The sequence below is a fragment of the Halictus rubicundus genome, chromosome 15 (genome assembly GCF_050948215.1).
Source record: "Halictus rubicundus isolate RS-2024b chromosome 15, iyHalRubi1_principal, whole genome shotgun sequence".
Lineage (NCBI taxonomy): Eukaryota > Metazoa > Arthropoda > Insecta > Hymenoptera > Halictidae > Halictus > Halictus rubicundus.
In genome coordinates this window covers 823,870-848,105 of record NC_135163.1, presented here as the reverse complement: position 1 = coordinate 848,105, position 24,236 = coordinate 823,870, and the positions used below count along the sequence as shown (strand labels likewise).

Below are 24,236 nucleotides of genomic sequence, written 5' to 3'. Positions count from 1 at the left end.
TATATCTCTCGGTAGGACGACTGCCACGCTGACCTTCAGCGGTCAATATTTTCTGCCTTGAAGCAGCAAATAGGGTTGTGACCCGATACCGCGTAGCGTTATACTTTAATGGTCAGGCCATAGCCTTGGCGTAAACGGCTTAGAAGCCGGTCAACATCGTGGAAACTAGGAAAGCAGAGAGCTTAAAGATCTTCTGACGGTCAAACGTTCGGGACGATCCACATTTTTCTCCATTGTTTCCTAAAGACCGCCACACACGATCCATTTCCTAGTCTCTATGCTTGTGCAATCGTAAATAAGTAATGGAAAGTGGAACACAGTTGAACCCGCTCACACTACGTTTACCGTATAGACTTTCTTATCAATTTTCAAAGAACATGGCTGATGCACAGACAGTAACTTTAGCTGCAGTCGTTGTTACTATACAGAGAAAGAAAAATAAGATTCAGTGTCGCCAGATGAGGGGAGGCAGCACGAATTGAGGGGAAAAAGTGACCCTCTCTCTGCCAGTACCGGAGTATGCACGACAGAGACGAAACGCGTCACATGGCCGAACCGCGGCGGAAGTGTGGGAATAGCGCGGTAGAAGGAGAAATTAGAGTGGGAGAGTAAGTCTTGATCTGGCGACTCGGGTTGGATTTGCGCGAAGTATGCTGCTATTGACATTGGGATTTTGACCTTTCGCAAGCACAATAATTTGACATTTTTATCTGAAATGTTGATACGCCAAGAGCCACAATATCGTCGATAGACAATGCCAGGATAAATATCAGCTACTGCGCGATTAAAGATAAGATAGTCACATTGAACGTCACAGATACCTGGTTGTTTCCGCTTTCAAGAAGTTTAGCTATTCAAATAGAAATCAACTCCGAATTTCTTCCTTTTCTAAATGTCAAAAGACACGAACATTTTTTTACGAATGCTAATTTCAGTGTCCACATAGATGGCCGAACATGCAAGAAATCTTTGGAACTTTTCAAAACAAAGAAATGACATTTTTTATCCCAGACTGTGCAATACTGCTCAAGGTTGAATCGCTTGAATGTCTTCCTGTATTGTATATACGGGGTGATCAAAAAACAACCATTCAATATTTATATGGTATATAGAACACACTGTACTGAGTAAGAAAGCCTTAGTAAACATAGGTCGAAATGTCATTTCTGAGATATAAACACTTTTGTATGTTAGCATGAAGATTGACTCATTGGCTTCCGCATAACCGCGCTCTGTACGTTATCATTCAGTTTCCTACAGAAAATTTCATCGGCAGTCAGTCGTTCTGTCATTCTGATTTCGATCCCGTCGCATGCGATGGAAGCCAGTAAGTCAATCTTGATGCTGATATACAAAAATGTTTACATCTCAGAAACGGTTGACTTTTTGACCTATGTTTATTAAGGCTTTTTCACTCGGTAAGTACATTGTGTTCTATGTACCACATAAAAATTGAATGGTTTGTTTTTTTAACACCCTGTATATAGGGTGTCCTCGTTTCGTGACAAATACTTCTGGAATCTGAAGCTTCCTAGATTCCTCTGTCGGCCTAAATAAAATCGCAATTATCGAGTTTTCAGTTGTAGATCGTTTCCAAGTAAGTGTACATTTTTATTTAAAATTTCGTTCTAAATACTATTAGTTATCGTTCTTCCTGGAATGTAGATCGTATCTTCAATTTCTTGCTTCGAGTCCCTTTCAACGACTCACTATCGAGAATTATCTAAAGTTGTACACATTTCTAAGAAATAAAATCAAAATTAATTTAGTGACAAGGCAGAGAGTTAAATCAAGATAGTGAAGTTCTTACGAAAATGAAATAGTACTGATTCAACTGTAAATAATATGAGTTATCGCAAAAGCCGTTATCACATTAAATTTAAAAGTATAGATTTCTATTAATAGGACATTGAATTTCTTTTCGTAATTGATTGATTGTACAGAAAATTGATATTGGCTTCACATCAGAACCATCAAGCACTAAATACGATCGATATAAATTATTTCTCAATGATAATAAAATCGTATTTATTCAGACTTATTACGGGTTTAACCCTTACATTGACATCCTAGTAATCGAATGACCATTTACCATAGTTTCTTTAACAATTTCCTATTATCATCTTAAAATATCATAAAACGCTCTGAAAGCGCTTAATACTGAATGAAAAAAAATTGAACAGATGTCAAATACCCAGATACATGCACCGCAATTAATTCGGATTTTTAGGTTCAAAATTCTGGTTGTAAAAAATCAAAAACCCCTGAAAAATCGGAAAAATGCAAATTTCGCATTGAAGCTTAAGAGGGACGTTCACCAAAAAATCTGAAAAAATTCATGAACAATACTTATACCTGTACACTGCTACTATAAAAATATTTGCATTTTTCCGATATTTTTGAGGTTTTCGATTTTTTACAACCAGGATTTTCAACTTAAAAATCCAAATTAATTGCGGTATATGTATTTGGGTATTTGGCACCTGTTCGATTTTTTCAGAATTTTCACATAAACTATTCTTTTTTCATTTCACCGCATAACTACTCTTCCGGTCGAGATATAGGGGTAACAGTTTACACAACATGTTTGTCCTCGATGCCCTATCGAATAGTCCAAGGGCATATTTGACCATGTTATTCGGCTATGACAATTTGGCATCGGGATCCCGAAAGTTTACAATGTTCGTGTACCCGAAGGTGAAGTCGAGTGGAGTCAAGTTTGAGATTTCCAAAAATGTTTAACACTAAACCTACCGAGTCTTAAAAGTAACTGGTACATGTTCCCATATAAAAATAACAAGATTGATTTTATTTAGACTTGCTGCGACTCCTACTGTAATACATGTTCTACTAAAGATATCTATACAATTATTTCTTATTAAATAATTATTATTATTTCAATAATTGTAAAATAAAAAATCTGGAACCGGTCATTTTGATCGATTGTGGTAGGTTTAGTGTTAAACTCAGGAATACTTTTTAATGACCTTCCAATATAATTTTGTATTTTAACTTTTCGGGTACTCGAATATTGCAAATTTTCGGGATTCTGACCCGACCTAACCCGAGGCCCGCAATTCCCTTAACACCACCTGTCCGGGGCAAAAATGGTGGTCGACAAGTTGAACACCCTGTATAGTCGTGTCCTAGTAGGTGCGACGGCTCGGTGACCCCGTTGTCTATTTTCAAAGAGGGCAGGGTTTCGCGAGTGGCCCTCTCAGCTTCTGAGTCGTTTCTTTTACGCTACCGGTCTGCCGGTCGCGTCTCGATACCGCGGCATTCTTCTTCCACGAGCGTGGAACATCGATCTAATTTCGGAGTAGACTTTGCACGCGCCGGTTCTTTCCGTCTCCGTTTAATCTACTCGCACGAATTAGCGGAAACTGAGTTTATCTCGATGACTGGATAATCGCGCAATTGCTCCAGGATGGACTTTATTCTATTCGATCGCCGACTGCCGTTGGACTTCGTCATTCTAAATAAGTTACGACACACTCGAGTCTCTTCATTGATTATTTTAACACTGGAACAGATCTGTTACTTTTATGTCGTTCAATTACTGAGACTATTCACGGGAAGAGAAGGAGTCGATTTATTTAGCTTTCGTCTACTTTAACACTATATTTACGGGACCTGTCAAAATGACGAGTTCTAAATTTTTTAATTTACAATTGTTAAGCGTATATTCGTGAAGAATTATTGAATATTTCTTTGAGCACATCTTAAGATAAAAATGGCTTAAAATCTAAATAAATACGTTTTTATTATGAATTTATTTCTTTGAGCACATATTACTTACGATCAAAATGACACAAAATCTAAATAAATACATTTTTTTATAGATTTATTTCTTTGAGCACCTATTACGATAAAAATGGCTTAAAATCTAAATAAATACGTTTTTGTTATTATTATAAAGCCATTTAAAATAGTCACTTTTAGTGTTCCGTAAACCTAGTGTTAATATTGCAGTTTTTCTTCTTATATTAAGCACCAGTTATAGATGTATTTAACTTTAACAAGTATAAAGTGAGAAAATACATCGTATAATACACCTAAGTGTATAGATTACCATTTTTGAGGAAAAAATTAATATGCAAGCTTTGATGGTAGGTTTCGCTGTGAATATATTTATGTTTTGAGCTAGTTGAAAACATAGATTAAGTAGAGAATTAATTAATATAGGACTCCTTGAATTGTACAAATTACATTAACAAATTACCGTGTTCACATAATGTTGTCCGCAGTGTTGCTAAATGCACACTTGTAATTTTAAAAAATTTTTTTATAGATCTTTATTCAACTTTTCTGTTTACAAAAAGTTTTTTTCCTTTGGGGGTTCTAATGAATGGAAGTATGAGAAAGGAAATATTTCAATTTGGCTACTGTAGCAATAGTACATTACGAATTAAAATTTATTTCAACAAGAAAGAAGGAAACTATAAATATTTAATATCTTCGCCGCTGACAACCGTTTTTGTTCATGGCCTATTTAAATGTTAATTATTTCAAAACTTAAAAACAGCAGCAATGGTAAATTTCAGGGTTAAATTAGCCGCAGTCAGAAGTCAAACTGTGAATAACACTTCTGACAGGTGTAAATTAATTTCCTTGTATCGATTAACAATTACAATTCCCGCAACAAATCGGTAATTGCGCTTACCCTCGATGTCAAATTAACAATCAATCAGCGGAAACAGTCTTTCATGTCCAAGGCTAAGTTATTCTTCACATTAACTGGTAAAAAGGCGAGAATCGCAGACGTAATATCAAACCGGTTCGGCTTGTTGATTTACTTAGTCGCATTTCAGCGATGATTTCGTGTGTTACACATTTCAATCGCGGTTACCATTTTCGAATAGAGAGGATGTGGTAGGAAGGAATCTGCCTAAACAGCTCAATTGAAAGATCCGGGTCCAGCAGTCCAATTGGCCATTTCGTTTCCAACCTGTATTATGTAATGCGCGGTTTGCGTCTGATGCAATTTCCCAGAGGTAGGCGACTCGGCCAATTTAGTATTCATTTTTCAATTTCCATAACGTGCTATTCGCCGCTCGTCGCTCGAAGGTCGCGTTATATTTTATTTATTTTTTATTTTTTTCATATTTAACTATAGTCCGTCCAACGGGACGAATAGACATAAACACGCGCGCAGGACCGGTTCGCAGAGTCAAGATTCCTAGGAATTATGACATGAGAAAATCAATCTTAAAAAAAAATTCATGTTGTTTGGTCCAATTTATGATGCAAATTAGTTTGATGTATTACCGTCGCAAGGAAACGGACACAGAGTCCGGTTTCTTTATGATCGCTCCTCGCATTTAACATTTCGTGCAATGTTTCAGCTCGACACGTTCGTCCTGCGATAAATGGGCGCGTGGCTGCACGTCGAGGGTAAAGTGCACTTGACCGTACCACTCGGTGCACAGTCAATGGTCTCTGGAAGACTGCGAGTCGAGTCGAGTGTCGTCTTAACAGTCTTTCGTGACCTATATATTGTATAACATTCGAAATGCAAATGCAGCACGTTGGTTCGCGAAACTTGCGTCCTAAAATGCCCACGCGGCGCGCACAAGTTGGCGCCTCCGCTGTCCGCTCAAGTTCGGGCTTCCGCGGCGCGCTCAAATTCGGGCCTCCGTGGCGTTGAACTCTGCTCCTCATACATTACTATTTATTATGAGACCATAATTTTCGACGCAACTAACTATTCTTTGATACGCCGGCAACGAACTGTGGTTACTGGAGAACGAGGAGAATGATCATTAGTCTGCGGATCTTTATGAAAAATAAAAATTGTCGAAGTCAATTGTAAGGACCAGCAGTTAGAAATGTATTTTTTTCTGATTAATCATTTTTTAAGTCGCAAAGAATGTAACAACATTCATAAATTCTTGTCATGTCTTCACAGATTTGTATTCAACCTGTTAAACTTTGCCACAAGTGCATAGAATCCGCAATCGAATGATTACATATATCTACTGCTAAGTTATGAGACCAAAATGATATCTGATAAGGGAGACGACCAGATTAGCATGTTTATTTATTGTTGACTTAACTATTTTTTAATGGATACACCGTTCACGGTTTTAAGAATCGTACAGGTGTTAAGGTGTGGGAAGAGTGATGGTGATTATACTGCGAAGTTACGATTCCAATGAGACCAACATGGCGTCAGGTGCGCCTGACATCGAATACGGCTCGACCAACATGGTTATGCATTACTCACCTTATCTACTTGCATAACAATTGAGTCGTCAAAGTATTCTTCTCGTTATAAATCTACACATACTTCAACTTTTGCGTAAGGAAGTACCATTTTTTTGGTAAGGCGTCGGAAGCTCTCCATATAATAAATTGTTTTAGTTTGAGATTTGAATTTTTAGAATTTCATAAATGTATGGGATTAATCTAATTATATCGTTTATTCGTTTGGATTAATATTTGCTCAGTGCGCCACGGTCTCGGAAGCTCTCGGTATAGTGGATTATTTCTAGATTCGAATTATTAGAATTTTCTAAAAGGAAAGATTAATCGATTTGACTTTGAAAGGATTGTGCAGAGATCATCGAAGGGATTTTTAGTGCATCGCCAGATGATGTTGCGGAGAATAGTCCCTTGCAAGGTGCTGGTGGCGATATCTAGCGGGTTTCGTTCTGTGATTAGGCTTGCACAGGTAAAAGGGTTCGTAGGAACATATCGACGGTTGAACTTTTACCAACGAGAACCCGCATCGGGCCTCTAGCGACGAATCCAAGAACTATTACTGCAATTGAAAACTCATTGAATTTTCGTAAAACGATCGAATCCCTCGCTTCTTGTCAATGATGGGCAATAAGGATTTTAAAAAATATTCGAACGACAAACATATTGTCAACTTGTAATACATTTTTGTAGAATGATTATTGTGTCATTACAAAATACTTCTATGGAAGACATAAATCGGTTGATCGGTACCTTGTACGAATATTTTTAACACCCACTGTATGTTCGGAACGTGCGATTTACGACTTTATACTGTCTTCGAACGATAGCCGACAGGTTCGTCCTTCTCCGCTAATTAGTTTCGCTAAACAAGCAAACAGGATTGAACTATACTGAATGTAAATGTTCCGTTGTTTAGCGCCGACGGAGCTCGTACGATCAGCTGTTATCAACGGCAATGCAGTGTCGCAGAAAGGTTGTTTAACATATGACATTCGACTCCAATATTTCGAGATCGATATCGCGGTTCGCTTAGCGTATCAAGGTCACGGTAAAATTACGCCCGCGGCTGCAATCGAAAAGGAATTGGTATTCGCGTCGAGAGCGGATTCCGAATGATTGTTGATGGAAATCGGGAAACAATATCTGCCCCGGACAGACGAGGAGGAGCATACACCCAGAAAACTTATTAACCAGTCCGAATGTTTTGGCAATGGTTTTTCTTGCAGTGCCATTAATCCGCAACAAAGCCGACCTCCGTTAAAGTACCGGAGGGTACGTATCTCAGGATAATAACCGGTGACCGGATATACTGGCACCATGATCGTGGAGGACAGACAGTGAGTTGTAGCCATCAACGATTGTAGACAACGCTAATTTCCCCTTAGCACTGCTGCACAGAACTTTTGCATGCTCGCATGTGTCTTACGCGTGGAGCCGCACAATTTCTCCAATGCTTCATTTGCGCGACTGCTAACGCTATCTCGCTGATAATGAAAACTATTTTGTAAGATTTATTTTCTTCCTACCTTCTCACGACTCGTTCTTTGCACTAATGTATTCCACCTAATGTACATTTTTAAATTACCGTTCGCTTTGATACTCAGAGCGCAAAGAATGCTACACCTCTTCACGATATTTCGTGTACAATCTGTACAGTTCCCTATGTTTCTTCTTCTCAGCGTTATGTCTTCTTCTAGCATCTTTAAACGCTTACCGTATTATTTTCTTCACAGCTATAATAATTATAAATTTTTTGTTAGACTGCGAATTTTATACATTTACGTTAAAACTGAATAGACGAAACATAAAATAGTAAAAAGGTTAAACTTCACCTTCTGGAACCAAAAATTTTGCACTTTTTTTATACAATCCTATAGATTTCGACGAGAAAACTACAAAAATACAAGTTTTAAAGCGCGGAGTTCACTCGTTCAAAAGTTATTACGCGCGTAAACTTGAGCGATTTCAAGCATTTTTGATAGGAATTTGCATTTTTTTTATTGTCTCTTCAAAATCTACAGGATTGTATTACAAAAAGTGCAAAATGTTTGGTCCCAGAAAGTGAAGTTCAGCCTAGTAAAAACATTACAAGAATTTAAAAATGCTATTACTAGACTGCGGACCTTTATCCAACATAAAAAATGTTTAACTTGATTACAATCTACTAAAAGAGCCAAACAGAAATTTCTATCTTACTTTAATAATCTTAATAAATTGATCCACTGCTTTAATTGCAGCTATCCAATTTTATTATAAATGCATCAAATCCGCAGTCTAGCTATTACATTTATTTCAACCTATTAAAGTTATTAAGTAGTGGAATGAATTCTTATGTCAAACCTGTTTATCGCGATTGAGACAGGAAATTTTAATTTTGCATAAAGATCCGCAGACTATCTTTTGTCTTTAATAATTTTCTCGTGGAAAGAGAAAATTTATATTCATTGTGTATCTACATTTAATCGATGCTTAAATATGAATAATGAACGAATTTAATTTGATTTCAATTTTGGAAAGATGGAAACCAGCCATATTTAGTCCGTTTGAAATTTTATTTATGTTCACCAATTTATATTTATTGTATGTTTACCAAGAAGTTGAAGACAACTCACGGTATTAATCAAAGAAAGAGCTCTTTCGTACTGATGACGCAACAGATATTTATGAGATAATGAGTGTGTCTCTCTTCCCCGTGTATTTTTAGAACGATGACTTCGAGTTTTTTCAGCGCTACTATTTTTATGTAGACTTTTGTATAAGTGGTTTCTACGAGTACTATTGTATTCAAATTAAATAGAGAACGCGCACTTTGTGAAACCGAAATGTTGTTATCTGGAAGGATGAACAATGCAGCTACATGATTATAGGGCAAAGTTCAATCACTAACTCGTCGGACAGTTTATCTTTGCGAATGAACCGTGTAATTAAGCAGTGATCAGTGATAAACGCATTTTTTAATTGAAGGCCTTATTCGCTGACATTGCTCTTCAGGCTATTTTTCTGTCTGCGATAAACCTTTCACCGTGGATTTTTATCCTCTCATACACAAAATTAAATTAACAGTATTTTATAATCTTTCTCAATGTATTTTGATTCGGAGGCAGTGAACGTATTGGGCTAGATCCAGCTAGATCTCGTTAATACGAATCATTAATCTGCGCACAAAATACATTAAATTCAAATAATTGTGTTTGTTTCCTAGGAAAATCCTTCTGACATTTAGATATTGGATTTGCAACATTTTTATTTTCAAGTGCTGAAAACATTTAATTTTTCAAAACCTCGATTCGAATTTTTATTTCACTCTGAGAATTACCTTGGGAAAAAGACATTCTCTCTCGATCCGGTTTGACGTCTTCACATAAGAATTTGGCATTTTTTTGCCTGCAATCATCCATTTCAAAGAGAAACGTCGGTGTAAAAATAGCTCTTAAAATCACAGACGAAAAATTTGTTTGATCGAATACCTTGAAAAACATTTATCGTTTCAACAAATATTATGTTCCCAGAAATAACTTACTTTTGGTTTTACCGTATGTAACATTGTTTACAACGTAGGAATTCAAAATTCCAGTTTATTCGTAGCCAACAGAAGTTCGTAAAAATAAAATTTTGCAAGAAAATTCACGCGAATGTAAATTAGTATATAATTTTTTCTGAATCGTATAGTTTTTATGTTTCGCGAAGAAAAGCGTTTCGCTATAGATAAAAGAGTCTATTGAAACTGTAGGTATACCTGAAGAAAATGCAAAAAAGAAAAGTCAATTTTTTGAAGGTTCAAAACCAGAATACCCGTTAAAAGTGTACACAGTGTAGGGTCACCGAGGAACGCGAGCAAAGGATGGTGCTATTGCAGCCTGCTAACACGAGGCTCGAATATCTCCGCGGACTTTGAACGTGTTAGGTGCGTGGCAGACGCAACGTAAGCGGTTAAAGGCAGCGTAACGAGCGACTCGTGTCACGCACATGTCCTCCTATCTGTGGTTCCAAACGAAAGGCAATGTCTCTGTCTACGCTAGGCCCGAGCCTCGTCGTTTTCAATTATTTCTGCGAACAATGGCTTCCTGCACTTCGCATCGGATACAGCGGCTGCAGCGAAAGACACCGGTGTACCCAATGCATATCTGCCATAGTAGAGTTTATTTCACCAAGAAGCAGAGGTGTGCCGCACAGCGGTCGATTTTTCTGAAAAGTGGGACTAAAATCAGTATCACTTGAAAATTTGATTTATGAGCAAATTATAGAATCGTATACACTTGTTCGTCTTCGTAGACAAATCTATCATTCTTGTCAAGTGTTGTCATTGGGTCATATGCAGGATGTCCCAAAAATGTTGTACTTGAAAGGGGTGATTCGTGAAACCATTTGAAATAATTTTTTCCTTTGCGGAAATATTCGCCGTGATTTCGTGAAGAAGTTATTAACGAAAAACACGGACCAATCAGAGCGCCGCTACAGCGAACGTTGGCGTCGGCATTGGTCGAGCCGGAATCCGTCCGCTGTAGCCACGCTCAGATTGGTCCGCGTTCTTCCGGTAATAACTCTTTAACAAAGCCGCGGAGAACAATTTCTCAAAGGAAAGAGTTACTTCAAACGACCTTGGAAATCACTCCTTTCAAGGAAGTACAGCATTTTTGGAATATCCTGTATACTTTCACTGATAATGAACATTCAATTGAAATTTGCTATAATTCAAAGCTACTGTTATGTGTTTTAAATTTGGTCTAAACTTGCGGATAAAAAAATGCCCTCTTTTTGGTGCTCTGCATAATATGAAGTTGTATTTGTTATTTGATAAGGACTGACACTAGGACAATATTAATTCTTTATTGTAACAGAAGCTAATGAACGCAACGAAGTGTAGCGATTCTTTTGTGGATGAACCAATAAATTGTCCAAGGTTCGTTCTGTTTTTCTCGGACACCCGGTACGTGTCGGAGAACCCGGGATAATGTAACCACCGCGGGTAGCGTAGCGTAAAAATGACGGGAACGTGAAACGTGGGATTCATAACTTCTCATTGCATGATTCGGTGGGACTCGGGAAGCAGTTTCTTTTTTTCCTCTCTGGTTTCAAGAGACGTTTCCGGAAAACTGTGTGAAGCTCTCCAGGCTTTCCTGGAGCCGGGAAATTCAGGAACCGCGGGTCCGATCGTAACCAGACCGAGGCACGGTTTCATTGAAAACTGGCCTTCGGCTGTCTCGTGCAATTGCCCTGTTAAGGAAGAAACATTTCTTTATGCGCGCAAGTGATACTTAACCCGGCAAATGAACATTTTCTAGACTGTGGAGCGCATGCTCCGGAATGCTGACTCACGATGTGCTCTTACCCCTGGTGAAACGAAAACATTGTACGAATGACTATTTCCTGTAAATTACTATGCTCCTTATTATAATCAAGAGACCGACGGAAACCACCATTCAGCGGAGCAATCTCATGTAGACGAATCAGAAAATCCATTTTCTTTTTATTGCATTGGGTAGTTGCATATGAAATGTCTGAGTTTAGAATGCAAATGTTATGACGTGTTTTGATCAAGAAACACTGTTAAAGCAGGTTATTATAAAACCATTTTAAGATACGAGGCTGGTCTTTATGATCGTATCCTCAATTTTTATTTAGATATTTTCATTGATTATCGTAGAAAATGCTGGTCGGTGACGTAGGGGTTACGTTTGTTGAAATGACAAAATTCTGACGATTCCTCGAGGAGAATGATACTTCGGAGTAGCAGTGTCGGTATAAAACTTTAAACGCGTTTTTCTCGAAACGTTTTTTTTTTACCTACGTGCAAAATTGGAGCTCAATCTCACTTGACCTTGATTCTCGAAACTTAAGTCAAAGTCTCAAAAATTAAATGGCCGATTGCTCTGTTTTTTGAACAAGCCACTTGGCATACTACTGGCTCTCGAATATAGAGACTAATTGTACTGAGCATAGAGAAAGATTTGATTGTACAAAATTTTTAAATTGGGAACAAGGTTTATAACAGAGAAAGATTTAATTCTATAAAATTAAAAAATTTGAATAGAGGTTTATGATACAGAAAGATTTGGTTGCAGAAATTTAAAAACTTGAAACGAGGTTTATAATAGAGAAAAATTTGATTGTACAAAATTTAAACATTTGAAAAGAGGTTTATGATACAGAAATATTTGGTTGCATAAATTAAAAAATTTGAAACGAGGTTTATAATAGAGAAAGATTTGATGAAATAAATTTAAAAATGTGGAACGAGGTTTATAATACATAGAAGATTTGATTGTAAAAAGTTGAAACCATTGAAACGAGATTTATAATGGAGCAGCATTTGGTTGCATAAATTTAAAGTATCCATTACTAAACACCATGAATAGGGGACCTGTTGGAGACACTTTCTTCTTTCCCTTTGTTATCACTGGTTTTCTTTGCACGTCCTTACGCTTGATGCCACGCTCGCATGCGGTCCATTCAGCTGCCAGGTTGACTATCGAAACGCGTGCCACAGGCAGCCAGGACCGTTAAAGTACGCAGTCGGTGTTGATTCTATCAAATCTGACGATCACGAAATAGCGTGATCGCAGATCGGGTCCGCCGACGCGCATTATTTTTGCACTATGCATGCCTCGATAGCGTAATCCTGTTTCGAGCATCTCGAAGGAAAGCTGGCGAAAGTTGGAAGACTTGAAAATGAATCGACGAGGAGCGAACGTAACTCGATAAAAATGAATTATTATTGTCGATGTTTTTAAAATTTCTGTCGGATTTGTTAACTCGCGCTCGGTAACAAATAGACTGCAGATCGATGCGAAAGGTTTCCTTTTGCATTCTTGACCATTCTCAATATTTATATTAACAATGGGTAGATATAATTTAAAGCAGAGTACAGTTTAAAAAACTGTAACAGCTTGAATGTATTAGTTTCAGCTTATTAAAGTCAGATAGAAATGTCCACCAAACAATTTTTACTTTTGCTTAAAGATTCGGAGACAGTTGATATAGAAGACGTTCAAATTGTTGTTTATTGGAAATTCATTGAAAAGATCAACGGTGAGACAATGATGGAGTACGGAAAGTTTTCATGCAGCTGATACTGCATCTGATCGTTCTGGGCGTATCGCGATGACTATGTGGGTCATCCTGATCCGTGCCAGTTGAGGGTTAAATAAATGTTAATGAACGCGACTAGCAACGTACTTTAACCCTGCGATTCTGTTTGTCGCAGTAGCACGATGCGACTATCGTTGTTTATTTAAAACTAGAACATTTGTCCGACGATTCGCGAGATTGCATCACTAATTACAGCAATACAAAGTTGTTACGTTTCAAACAAAAATAACAAGTCTTCTGCATGTAATTCCATACTCGAATATTTACTGACGCTATGCCAGCACCATTGACCATGCTCAAGGACTCGCCAATATTAAATGATGCAAGCAGTGTTATAAAAGCGAAGACTATTGCTCGCTCAAGATCGTTTCTCTAGTTTTTACAATTTACATTTCCTTTCTATTTTAATTGCGTATATCATACTATCATCGTCAGATTGTGAATCTTCGCGCAAATTACTGCTTTCATTTTACAAACAACAGAGTAAATAAAAAATTTCATTTGTTTCATAGATCACAATAAAATAAGAATGCTATTAATTTTGTTTAATGTAGACGTTTACCCGTATTTTACAAAGTCTAATCGTCGAATACTGCTTCGGATGCCATGAATGATCTTGAATAGCCAAAAATCTTCGCTACTGACTCTACTGTGCTACTATACTGATGCGAATAACTACGTAACAAAGCTTTCTTCTTTCTAATGATATTTTTGTGACACCTTTACGATATACATATGTGACACTTTTCTGACCAAAAGGACACCAAACACGATGCAATTTGGATCATATTTACGTGTTTAAATCACGATCGAGGGGAACGATTATCCGAACTGATTAGACAGATTAAATCTTCATTGATTTGTTTAACGAATCGTGTTGTATATCAGCCACTTTAGATCGATCTGTTTACACGCGAACATAAGCAAGAAAGAAAGGTTAACAGGGAATTTAGATATCATCGGTGCTGATACTCGAGATTTTATTGAATCGTCAATGAAACAAGCAAACATCGTCCGAACTGTATCGTGTTTGGTCTCTTTTTAATTAGAAAAATGTCACAAATATGTTGGAAAATGTTTCATAAAAGGATAATTGAAAACAAAAATGTTTTATTTGTAAATATATTTCTCTTTCTCACGCGATACTAACACTAAGGCAGGCCCTCTGTCCACGGCCCTCTGTCGCGTCAGAGGCGCGTACGCGACAAAATGTCGCTTGCTGTAAGCTTCGGTGCCGCAACCCATGTAAAATAATAGACGTCAGTCCACGAAGCGTCATCGTCGCGTCATCGTCGCGTCATTGTCACGTAATCGTCGCTGCATGCAGTCGTCATTACGCCTAGCGTAAAGTCTGGGACGACATTAAATGGACACTCTTAAAAATCGCATAACTTTTTTAAAATTGGTCCAAATGACTCGACTAGTTTGCTAGACAATGAGTAAATAAAAATTTCCTTAGATTGGAATTGGTTGGAATGATAAAAAAATGAAAACATGATGATTTTTCAACTTCTTTATCTGAGTCTATAACGATAATTTAAAAAATGCGTTTTGTAGATTCCGGTAACTCACATACATACTATAAATTTCATTGAAATCGGTCAACGTTGCAATGAGCTACAAACGTTTCAAGATGAGAGCTTAAGGGTGAAAGTCTCAGATCTTCGACCTTGCTTGGGAATTTCGCCCTTATGTGATCATTAGGGATGTGCGAGAACCCGAAATATCGGGTCGGGTCGAGAACACGAAATTTTTTGGGTCCGGGACGGGTACCCGAAAATTTCGGGATTCCCTAAAGAATCGTGATTTCCAAAAAATTCCGAGAACCCACTAACCATTTATATTCGTTTTAATGAATACATTCATGATTTTGGATTTTTTTATTGTAGGTGTTTTCGGGAAATTACATTATTGTACTCTTTACTTATTTAATTAATCATTATAAATTTATACAATTCGGAATATGTGGAATAGGAATGGGGCACAAATAAATAATAAGTGTAATTATTTATTGTGAATTGAAAGAATGTTGTCCATCACGAATTATTTTCAAGAGTGTCATATGTTATATTCTCGAAATTTTCGGGAAACCCGATTCCTTCGGGGATCTCGAAATTTTCGGGAACCCGACCCGACCCGACTCGACCTCTTCCCGACTTGTCCCGACAATCGAGTTCCCTAAATTTCGGTTCCTCGCACACCCCTAGTAATCATCTTTAACCCTTTCGTTACGGGTGCCGTCTATATCCGGCATACACGCGACGACCTGTGTGTACGGCTGCCGTATATATCCGGCAACTTGCAAACACCGAAAAGGCTACCGACGTGCATCGTGCACACTTTTCTGCGCGGTGCCCCGTTCAGTGGCGTCACTCTGGCGGAGCGGACTGCCGTACAGTGCGGACAAGTCGGGCACATCTCACTACATTTTTATTTGACGATGCACGAAAATTTCCTTTCGCAGAACTCTTTATTAGCAGGAAATGCATATTATTATTCATTTAAAAATCATTTAACAATTTTTTTATGCATAAAAATAATTTTTTTTTCAACTTATTAATTTTATTGTTAAATTTAATTTTTTGTGTCTAATTACCATTGCATATGCATTAGTAACCAAATTTAGATTTTTGTGAAAAAATTTGGCCATGGAGGCACTCTCTAAAGTGCCAAAAATCGAAAAATGTTATATTAACTGTAAATGAGTGTGCAATAATAATTCTGTGTAATGGAAAGTTCTTACCAAGGAATATGCATTCTTTAGACATTTAATAAAGTAGATCTATTTTTTGTACAAATTTTCAACGGTGGTTTTATTTCTTAATTGCATATAAAACTTCAAATTAACATAAAACAAAAACGGCAAAACATGTCCTGAGATTTATGCATATTCGGATACATTACTTATTATAGTTTAAGAATTTCATAGTTTTGTCTGCCACTTTTGCGACTCTCAATTTTATAAACTTTTTAAGAAGTGTCCATACCTTTCCTTTAGGATCTATCGTGGAAAATTTGTTATTTTCTTTTTAAATGTATTAGTTATATTGTTAAATTTCATTTTCTGTGAATAATTAACAATAAGTATACATTTGTAAACAAATTTGGTTGTAAAAAATTTTGCCATTTGTTAATTTTTAATAATACATTTTTTTTTGTTAATATTATGATCTATATTGGTAAATATAATTGTTTGTAAAAAATTTCCTCTATATATATGCATTAATAACCGAACTACGAGAAGTGCCGAAAACAGGCGATTTGTCCGCATTGTGTGCCGTAACGAAAGGGTTAAACGTTTGTAGCTCATTGCAACGTTGACCGATTTCAATGAAATTTTCAGTATGTATGTAAGTTACCGGAATCTACAAAACACATTTCTTAAATTATCGTTGAAGGCTCACATAAAAAAGTTGAAAAATCGTCATATTTTCATTTTTTTATCATTTCAACCAATTGTAATCGGTCTAATATCTAAAAAAAAATTCAAGTCATCAAGAGTGTCCACTTAATATCGTCCCCGACTGGATATAAATATCCCTTTTCACACAGATCTGCATTAATTTCTAGACATACATATACTTTGAGTTTCAATTTTTACACCACGCGTACGTGTACGTGTCTCTGGCGCGACGCATTTTTGGCAAAATGAAATTGTGCTTCAGACGCTACGCGTACGCGTCTCTGACGCGACGCATCGTGGACGGACGGCCTAACTCTTGAAATGCCGATATAATTTGTTTGAGATTTTATTCGAATACGATTCACCTCCCGGTCTGAGGTGGGCGTTAACGGCGACGTTTGCAAAACAGCCGAGGATGCTCCCGGGATTAGGGAAACAAGATTTTTTCTAACTTCCTGCTCCGTCTTTTTTTCCAGGGAAATGGAAAGCTTCTGGATTGCCGGCGCGATCTACGCGATCAAGGCGCTTTCCTACGTGTACGACCTGCTGACGTTTCCAGTCTATCTCATATTGCAACGGCCCTGGGAGAAGAGGAAGGCCTCGAGGAGGATCAAGGCTCGGGCTGTCACGACGGATGAGCACACTATCACCTTCAGGAGCGTTGACCCTCCGAAGCGGATGCACATCGCCCTCGAGCGTGAGAAGATCGACACGCTCGAGAAAATGTTGTCCTGGGTCACAAAGATGCACAGCGAGAAAAAGTGCCTTGGAACTAGACAAATCCTTGCCGAGGAGGACGAGGTTCAGCCTAATGGCAGAATATTTAAAAAGGTGCCGATACGAACGATCGTCTTATTCTTTACGAGGGTTTTCTGGATTGGTAGGCTTTGTTTGGAAACGGTATAGCAGGATAAGTGGTCGAATGTCCCCGCAAATCAAATTGACTTTTTATCATACCATTCGACCCCTAAAGAAAACCTTGCCTGGCAAATTTCAAGTCGGTACCCTTACTACAAGTGTAGTTATAGGGTGAACACGGTTTTAACAAATTATTTATGCTCCACCAAAAAATTGCGAAAAAATTTGTTAACATTCTACCTGACAGCACACACAACCATATATTTTTTCCGAATTTCTGACTTCAAAATCGATTTTTAAAAAATTGCTGATTTTATATTGGAGTTATCAAAATTAGTAAACAGAGATAGAAAAATTTCTTCGGGCGAATAACGAACAGACATTTTTAAGTGATTTTCATTTTTCGTTTTCAGTATAAAATGGGAGAGTATCAATGGAAGACCTATACAGAGGTGGATCGGTTCACCAACTCCTTTAGTCGTGGATTAAAAGACCTGGGTCTCACTGCTTGTAAAAACATAGTGCTGTTCGCTGAGACCAGGGTGGAATGGATGATCGCAGCTTATGGTTGTTTCAAGCAGAACTTGACCGTGGTTACTATCTACGCGACGTTAGGCGACGATGCGATAGCGCATGGCATCAACGAGACGGAAGTGGATACGGTGATAACTAGTCACGATTTGTTGCCAAAGTTCAAACGACTCCTTGAAAGAGTACCTCTAGTTAAGACGATTGTTTTCATGGGAGATCAACTGAAGATGACGGATCTCACCGGTTATAAAGTAAGTTATTGGTGTCGAGGTGTCAAGATATTCAGTTCGTTTTACTGGCTGTCATAATGGCTTATCAATAGCTGTTGCGAGGAGTTAATGAGAGAATCGATGAATGTTAAAGCTCGATAAATGGGGTATTGCCAGTATTGAGTATCTTTTTTCAGAAAATTAGTTTACGTATGAATTATGCCCAACTTACGAATTACATTATACAAATTTGAAGGCATTTAGCTGTTGCATTCAAAGTATATGCAAATGTGTTCAGTTCATTATGCATTTAAACATACGATAACTATTGAAGAAGTAATGAAAATTTAATTAACTCGTCACTGATTTCTCTTTGCAGGAGGGTGTCAATCTTATAGCATTCTCCCATGTAATTGACACGGGTAACAATTCAAATTCACCGATGTCGCCACCCAAATCGAACGATACTGCGATTATAATGTACACGTCTGGTTCCACTGGAGTGCCGAAAGGAGTACTTCTGTCTCATGAAAACATCATCTCCACCTTGAAGGCTTTCTGTGATGCCGTGGAAATCAAATCAGACGATGTTTTCTTGGGATTTTTGCCCCTGGCTCATGTCTTTGAATTACTTGCCGAGAGCGTGTGTCTTCTTACCGGTGTACCAATTGGCTATAGCTCACCACTTACTATGATTGATTCGAGCAGCAAAATACAGAGAGGATCTAAGGGGGATGCTTCTGTTTTGCATCCAACTTGCCTAACTGCAGTACCAGTAGGTTTACAAAGTCATACATAATATTTTATTGTCGAGTTCTTTTCTGCTTCGAATGAACAGTGCACAAAGGTTAAATAAAAATAATCGATTTCAGTTGAACAACTGTTAAATCATTTTAAATCATTTTTAGCTTATTCTCGACCGTATTTCTAAAGGCATCAACGAGAAAGTGAAAAAATCTGGTCTGTTCAGGCAAGCAATCTTCAATTTTGCTTACGAGTATAAACTGAAGTGGGCAAGGCGAGGATACGACACACCATTCTTTGACAAATACATCTTTGGCGCTGCCAGGCAGGTTCTTGGTGGACGAGTTAGGCTAATACTTTGCGGAGGAGCACCTTTGTCTCCTGACACACATACCCAGGTGAAAAATTGCCTGTGCGTTACTGTGACCCAGGGTTATGGTCTCACAGAAACAACTTCGTGCGCCACTGTTATGGATGGTATGTAACATTTATAAGTTTATGCTGCTTCACATAGCTGCAGAACTGTTTAATCCGTGAAAGAAACTTTTCTTGTTGTTTTTTAAAAATACTCTCGCCCAATAGTTCACCTTTTCCTTCAATGCATTCGAACGGTCACTACCGAACAAGCATGTTCGTGTTCGTATTTCAAAAGCAACTCTCGTAATAGTTCGTTCAGTACACATCGAAAATGATACGCATCTTTTATTATGGTACTTACATATTTTACTCAAATTATTAATTAATTACATATTTAAAATACGGTAGAGATGTTGATATAAGTTGACGTCACCATTACAAAATTCTTTATTACTTACTCACAAACAAATATCAAACGGTTAATGCAAACGACCACGTTTATGTCCGAGGAACCTTCGTCGCGAACTGTTGGGAGAACCATCTAGTGAAAAAATATTTCCCTTCATTTCGTGGAAAAATATTTCTCTACAATCCCGTATCCGGCTACTGGGAGAGAGTACTGTATCAACAAACGTAAACCTTATATTGAGGAACAATACTCTCTTTCAGTCTATGACAGGAGTACAGGAAGAGTAGGAGCACCAACCACAATCTGCGACATTCGTTTGGAAAACTGGGAAGAGGCTGGTTACAGGGTTACAGACACTCCTCATCCCCGGGGAGAAATCCTTATTGGAGGTCAAAACGTTTCTGCTGGTTACTACAAATTGCCGGAAAAAACGGAGGAGGATTTCTTCCAGGAAGATGGGCGGCAATGGTTCAGAACAGGCGATATTGGAGAATGCCACGCTGATGGGTGTATCAAAATTATTGGTGCGTTTGCAACGATATTAACATTTTGATCAGAAAAAGTATTACTACTACAATCTTCTATTAATTTGTTAATATTAATTCTAGACCGAAAGAAGGATCTGGTCAAGTTGCAACTTGGTGAATACGTGTCTTTGGGCAAGGTTGAGGCAGAATTGAAAACATGTCTCGTCGTGGAAAACATTTGCGTCTACGGAGACGCGTATAAAACGTACATAGTGGCATTGGTGGTTCCTAATCATTATTATCTAGAGGAGATTGCCGCGAATATAGGTATCACTGGGAAAACCATAGATGAACTCTGTAACAATCCTGAGGTCGAGAAAGCGGTATTGCAGGAGCTAGTGGAACAAGCTAAGAAATGTAACTATCTAGATCTTTTATTTACAGTTATTTTGACAAAAATTAAATTACTAACTTCTAGCTTAACATATTTTTATAATTCGTACGAAAAATAGAAATTATTTTTTGGATAATGGGAGATTTTATTTATTCTGAACTGGCGAAACTAAATGTTCGTTGTCTCCGTTCTTCAGGTAACCTCCAAAGATTCGAGGTGCCCGGCGCGGTGAAACTGTGCACAGAGCAATGGACCCCGGACATGGGATTAGTCACGGCCGCGTTCAAGTTGAAGAGGAAATCGGTGCAAGAACGATACCAGCACGAAATCAATAGGATGTACGCCTCGTGATGCCGCGCCAAAACCTGCAAGAAATGTAATCGATGAAGCGGTTCGAAATTTACATTTCCATATCCAACAGAACGACGACTCGACCACCTTTATATATATAAGTTTGTGAGTCGAGGTCGCGGGCCGGTTACGAAAACACGCTTCAGACTCGAAAGTCAATTTCCTTTTCTCAATTAACCGTGGGAATGTAGCAGGTATCGGTCGTCGACGTCGGTATTGTCTATTCGATATTAAAATTACAAGTATATTTTCGGGGATACTCGCGTTACTAATTCGACTTCTCATTTCGGTTGGAGAGACTTCCGCTTACGGTCGTGTGTCGAGATTAGGATCGATGAGTCACGTAGATGTCAATATTATATCTGGAAGTGTGAAGTATAAATGAAAACTGTGCGGGACGACCATGCCTCGTCGGCAAGGAAAGTCGTCGCTTTTCTTCCTATGAAATTTCTATGTCTGTCTATAAAAAGAACAATTAATGTAACTACTGATGTAACTTTGTGACAAATGGACCGTCAGCTTTGCAATTGTGCTAATTTTGTAAGTTCACAACACGTATGGTGTACTTACCTCAAGTATTATTCGAGATAGTAGAGTTCCATTTTCGCAAAGACAGAAGGGCACGGCTCTTCGGTTAGGGAGAGTCGCTCTGTTCTACGTTAAGCTATTATATGTATATACAGAAAATCGATCTACGAGTCAGCCTTTACTAATAGTTAACGTTAACGACGCGGAACGTTAGATTCACAAGAATATGTTCTTAATTACGACCTCGTATAAATTCGACCTCGTCTTCTGTTAGAGAAATAACGGCGATTCGTTCGCCCTTCTTCACGTACTGTACAATATATCTGTCAAATACGTTTTTGCCTACTTTTTAAAGCTAGTATACCGAGTCAAAACATTACAAAGAAATCATTTCCCTTCTACTACTGCAGCAGAACGATATTTTTTAAGTGTGTGCGAGAGCGCGTATGCATTGGTGTTTGTTTCATTGTTGTGTATGCTTGCATACTTATATATGTATATAACAATACATATACATACACGTGTGTATATATACGTATCCAAAAAAAAAAAAAAAAAAAAAAAACAAGAGGATACTAGAAAGTAATGCGTGTGAGCTTACAGAAAAGAAAAAAAAACGATGTCTACGAGATAAGAAACCAAGCGATTGTTCGATTAATTTTTAATTTTTAGTCTTCCCATTCGTTGTATTCGTCGATTCTCCCACCTGTCTGATAGTTTCATCGTTGTTTCAGAGTTGAGGATCGTTCAGCCAATTTCTTCTTCGATTCCCTGTGTCACCGTGAATCACATGTTTCCATTGCACGAATTCTCTGCTCGCAACCGGTAGTCTTCCTTGAACCCCCCAAAAAAAGATCAAACGAAGGAATGGGAATTAGGATTTTTTCTTTGCGGTTCCGTGGGTGGCAAAAGATGGTAGATTGTACGCCAAGGGACTTTGTATCATAGGGCACCGCGATGGTAGCGTCCACCGGATGGTTAGTATCTAAGTATTGATATTCGGAACGCGCGAGTAAAACCGAGAAGAACGGGATGCGGGACGATCATATTGGAACGGTTTTACTCGTATCTTGCGACTGTATAAGGAGACGGAGAATTATGTGGAAAATAACAGAGGGTGTTAGATTATCGATTTAGCAGCTGATGCTCCTTTTCCAATCGTGTTTGGAGTTTTTGGCACTGGGCTGAAATTGTTACGGACCCTGTTAATGCGATTTCTATAAATTATTCAAACTCTGTATCATATTAGATAGGAAACTGCCAATTGTCATTTGGGTATGATCATATCATCGATTTATATTGTTAATTAATTAATTATTATTATTATGGTTAGAATTATGATTCTGAAATTATGGCTTACACGACGAAGAAACCAAAATAAATGTACAGAATTATAGTATGCGCAGTAAGTATTATTATTACGATTCTTCTTCTGTTTAGTTTCTTCCGTGATGGACGGCGGGTTCGTCGGCAACTCCGTCAGATACTATATATTATTTGTAAGCGATGTTTGTTAATTTTACAGTCTCGACAATAACGTAGCTACCACGAAAATGGATTCCGTCGGCGAATAAAAGCATGAGAACTCTCATTCGTGTTTTCATTCTTCGATCGTTACGTCGCACAATAGTGCCAAATGGCCAAAAAGCGACAAAAAATCCGTAAAAACAAAACTATCCAACGCATTTGTTTGAAGATTTGTGGGAAGATTGCCACAGGTACAACGCTTTTTTGGCAGAAATAATTTTTTAAAAAAGCTGTTAAACATTAAGTAATATGGGCTAATCGATTTCCCTCTGTTTTCTGCCCATTTTTTATTTATAGAAGCATACAACAAATCCTTTAATAGATTTTGGTCTGGCTCTGATCGTTTTGGCAAGCTATACAATTAAACTAACTTTATGTAAAGAATCTCGACACCCTTCGACATCCCTTGACTGCAATTTAAATTTAAATAACAAGTTTCAGAATTTCCAAGAATGAATCGTACGGAAGTTACGGTGTATCTGACGTTTTAGGTGAATTTTTTTAGGAATACATATTTATCTTTAAAAAAGAAAGTAAAATTGATTTTTTTATAAAAAAAAATTATTTTTGTATAGCCTAATAGTACAAATTTTTTACGGAGATATACGCATGGTAAATAACCTTTTCTTCTCTCCTGGGAATTCATCAGTTTTCAGTGCGATAGTTATGTAATTACTCCGTCTATAATTGAATACTTAGGGGTCTACAAATCATATGGGTTATTGTAAATGGTTTCAACTATTAACTGGCAAAAAAAAAGTTGTTTAACATTAAGTAATATGGACTAACCTGAAGCCCCTTTGCGTTACGCTCAGTTTTTATTTATGGAGGAATACAAAAAATCCTTTGAATAGCTTCGATCTGGAACTAATCGTTTTGGCAAGTTATAATATTGATCTAGCTTTGTGGAAAATTTTAAGAGATACTTCGAGATGCTTTCGCCGCAATTTAAGATTAAATATCAACTTTCGGAATTTCCAAGAATGAATTGCGCGGATGTCACGATTATTTGATGTTTCAGGTGAAATTTGTTAGGGATATTTCTAAATAATAAAGAAAAATGTGAAGTGCATCTGATTTATTAATTTTTTATGTATAAAAAAATATTTAATAACAATTTTTTTATCTTACATAAATTATTTTTATAGCGTTCATTGCAGCACTA

General features: G+C 37.5%; 1 protein-coding gene across 9 annotated transcripts in view; it reads left to right on the top strand.

Annotated features, from left to right (window-relative positions):
- The window catches only part of LOC143361798 (fatty acid CoA ligase Acsl3-like), a 37,118-nt gene extending 15,006 nt beyond the window's left edge, over positions 1–22,112 (top strand). For 5 of the 9 annotated variants that reach the window (XM_076801480.1, XM_076801481.1, XM_076801478.1 and 2 more), the window contains exons 2-8: positions 17,173–17,527; positions 17,968–18,336; positions 18,674–19,069; positions 19,203–19,515; positions 20,065–20,328; positions 20,413–20,688; positions 20,862–22,112. In XM_076801480.1, coding sequence (XP_076657595.1) covers positions 17,177–17,527; positions 17,968–18,336; positions 18,674–19,069; positions 19,203–19,515; positions 20,065–20,328; positions 20,413–20,688; positions 20,862–21,016 — 2,124 coding nt within the window. In that variant the 5' untranslated portion in view covers positions 17,173–17,176 and the 3' untranslated portion in view covers positions 21,017–22,112. Of the gene's footprint in view, positions 1–7,430; positions 7,542–17,172; positions 17,528–17,967; positions 18,337–18,673; positions 19,070–19,202; positions 19,516–20,064; positions 20,329–20,412; positions 20,689–20,861 lie in introns of those variants that run through there. The other 4 variants (XM_076801477.1, XM_076801476.1, XR_013083522.1 and 1 more) reach the window with 3 other exon arrangements.
- The last annotated feature ends 2,124 nt before the right edge of the window (positions 22,113–24,236 follow it).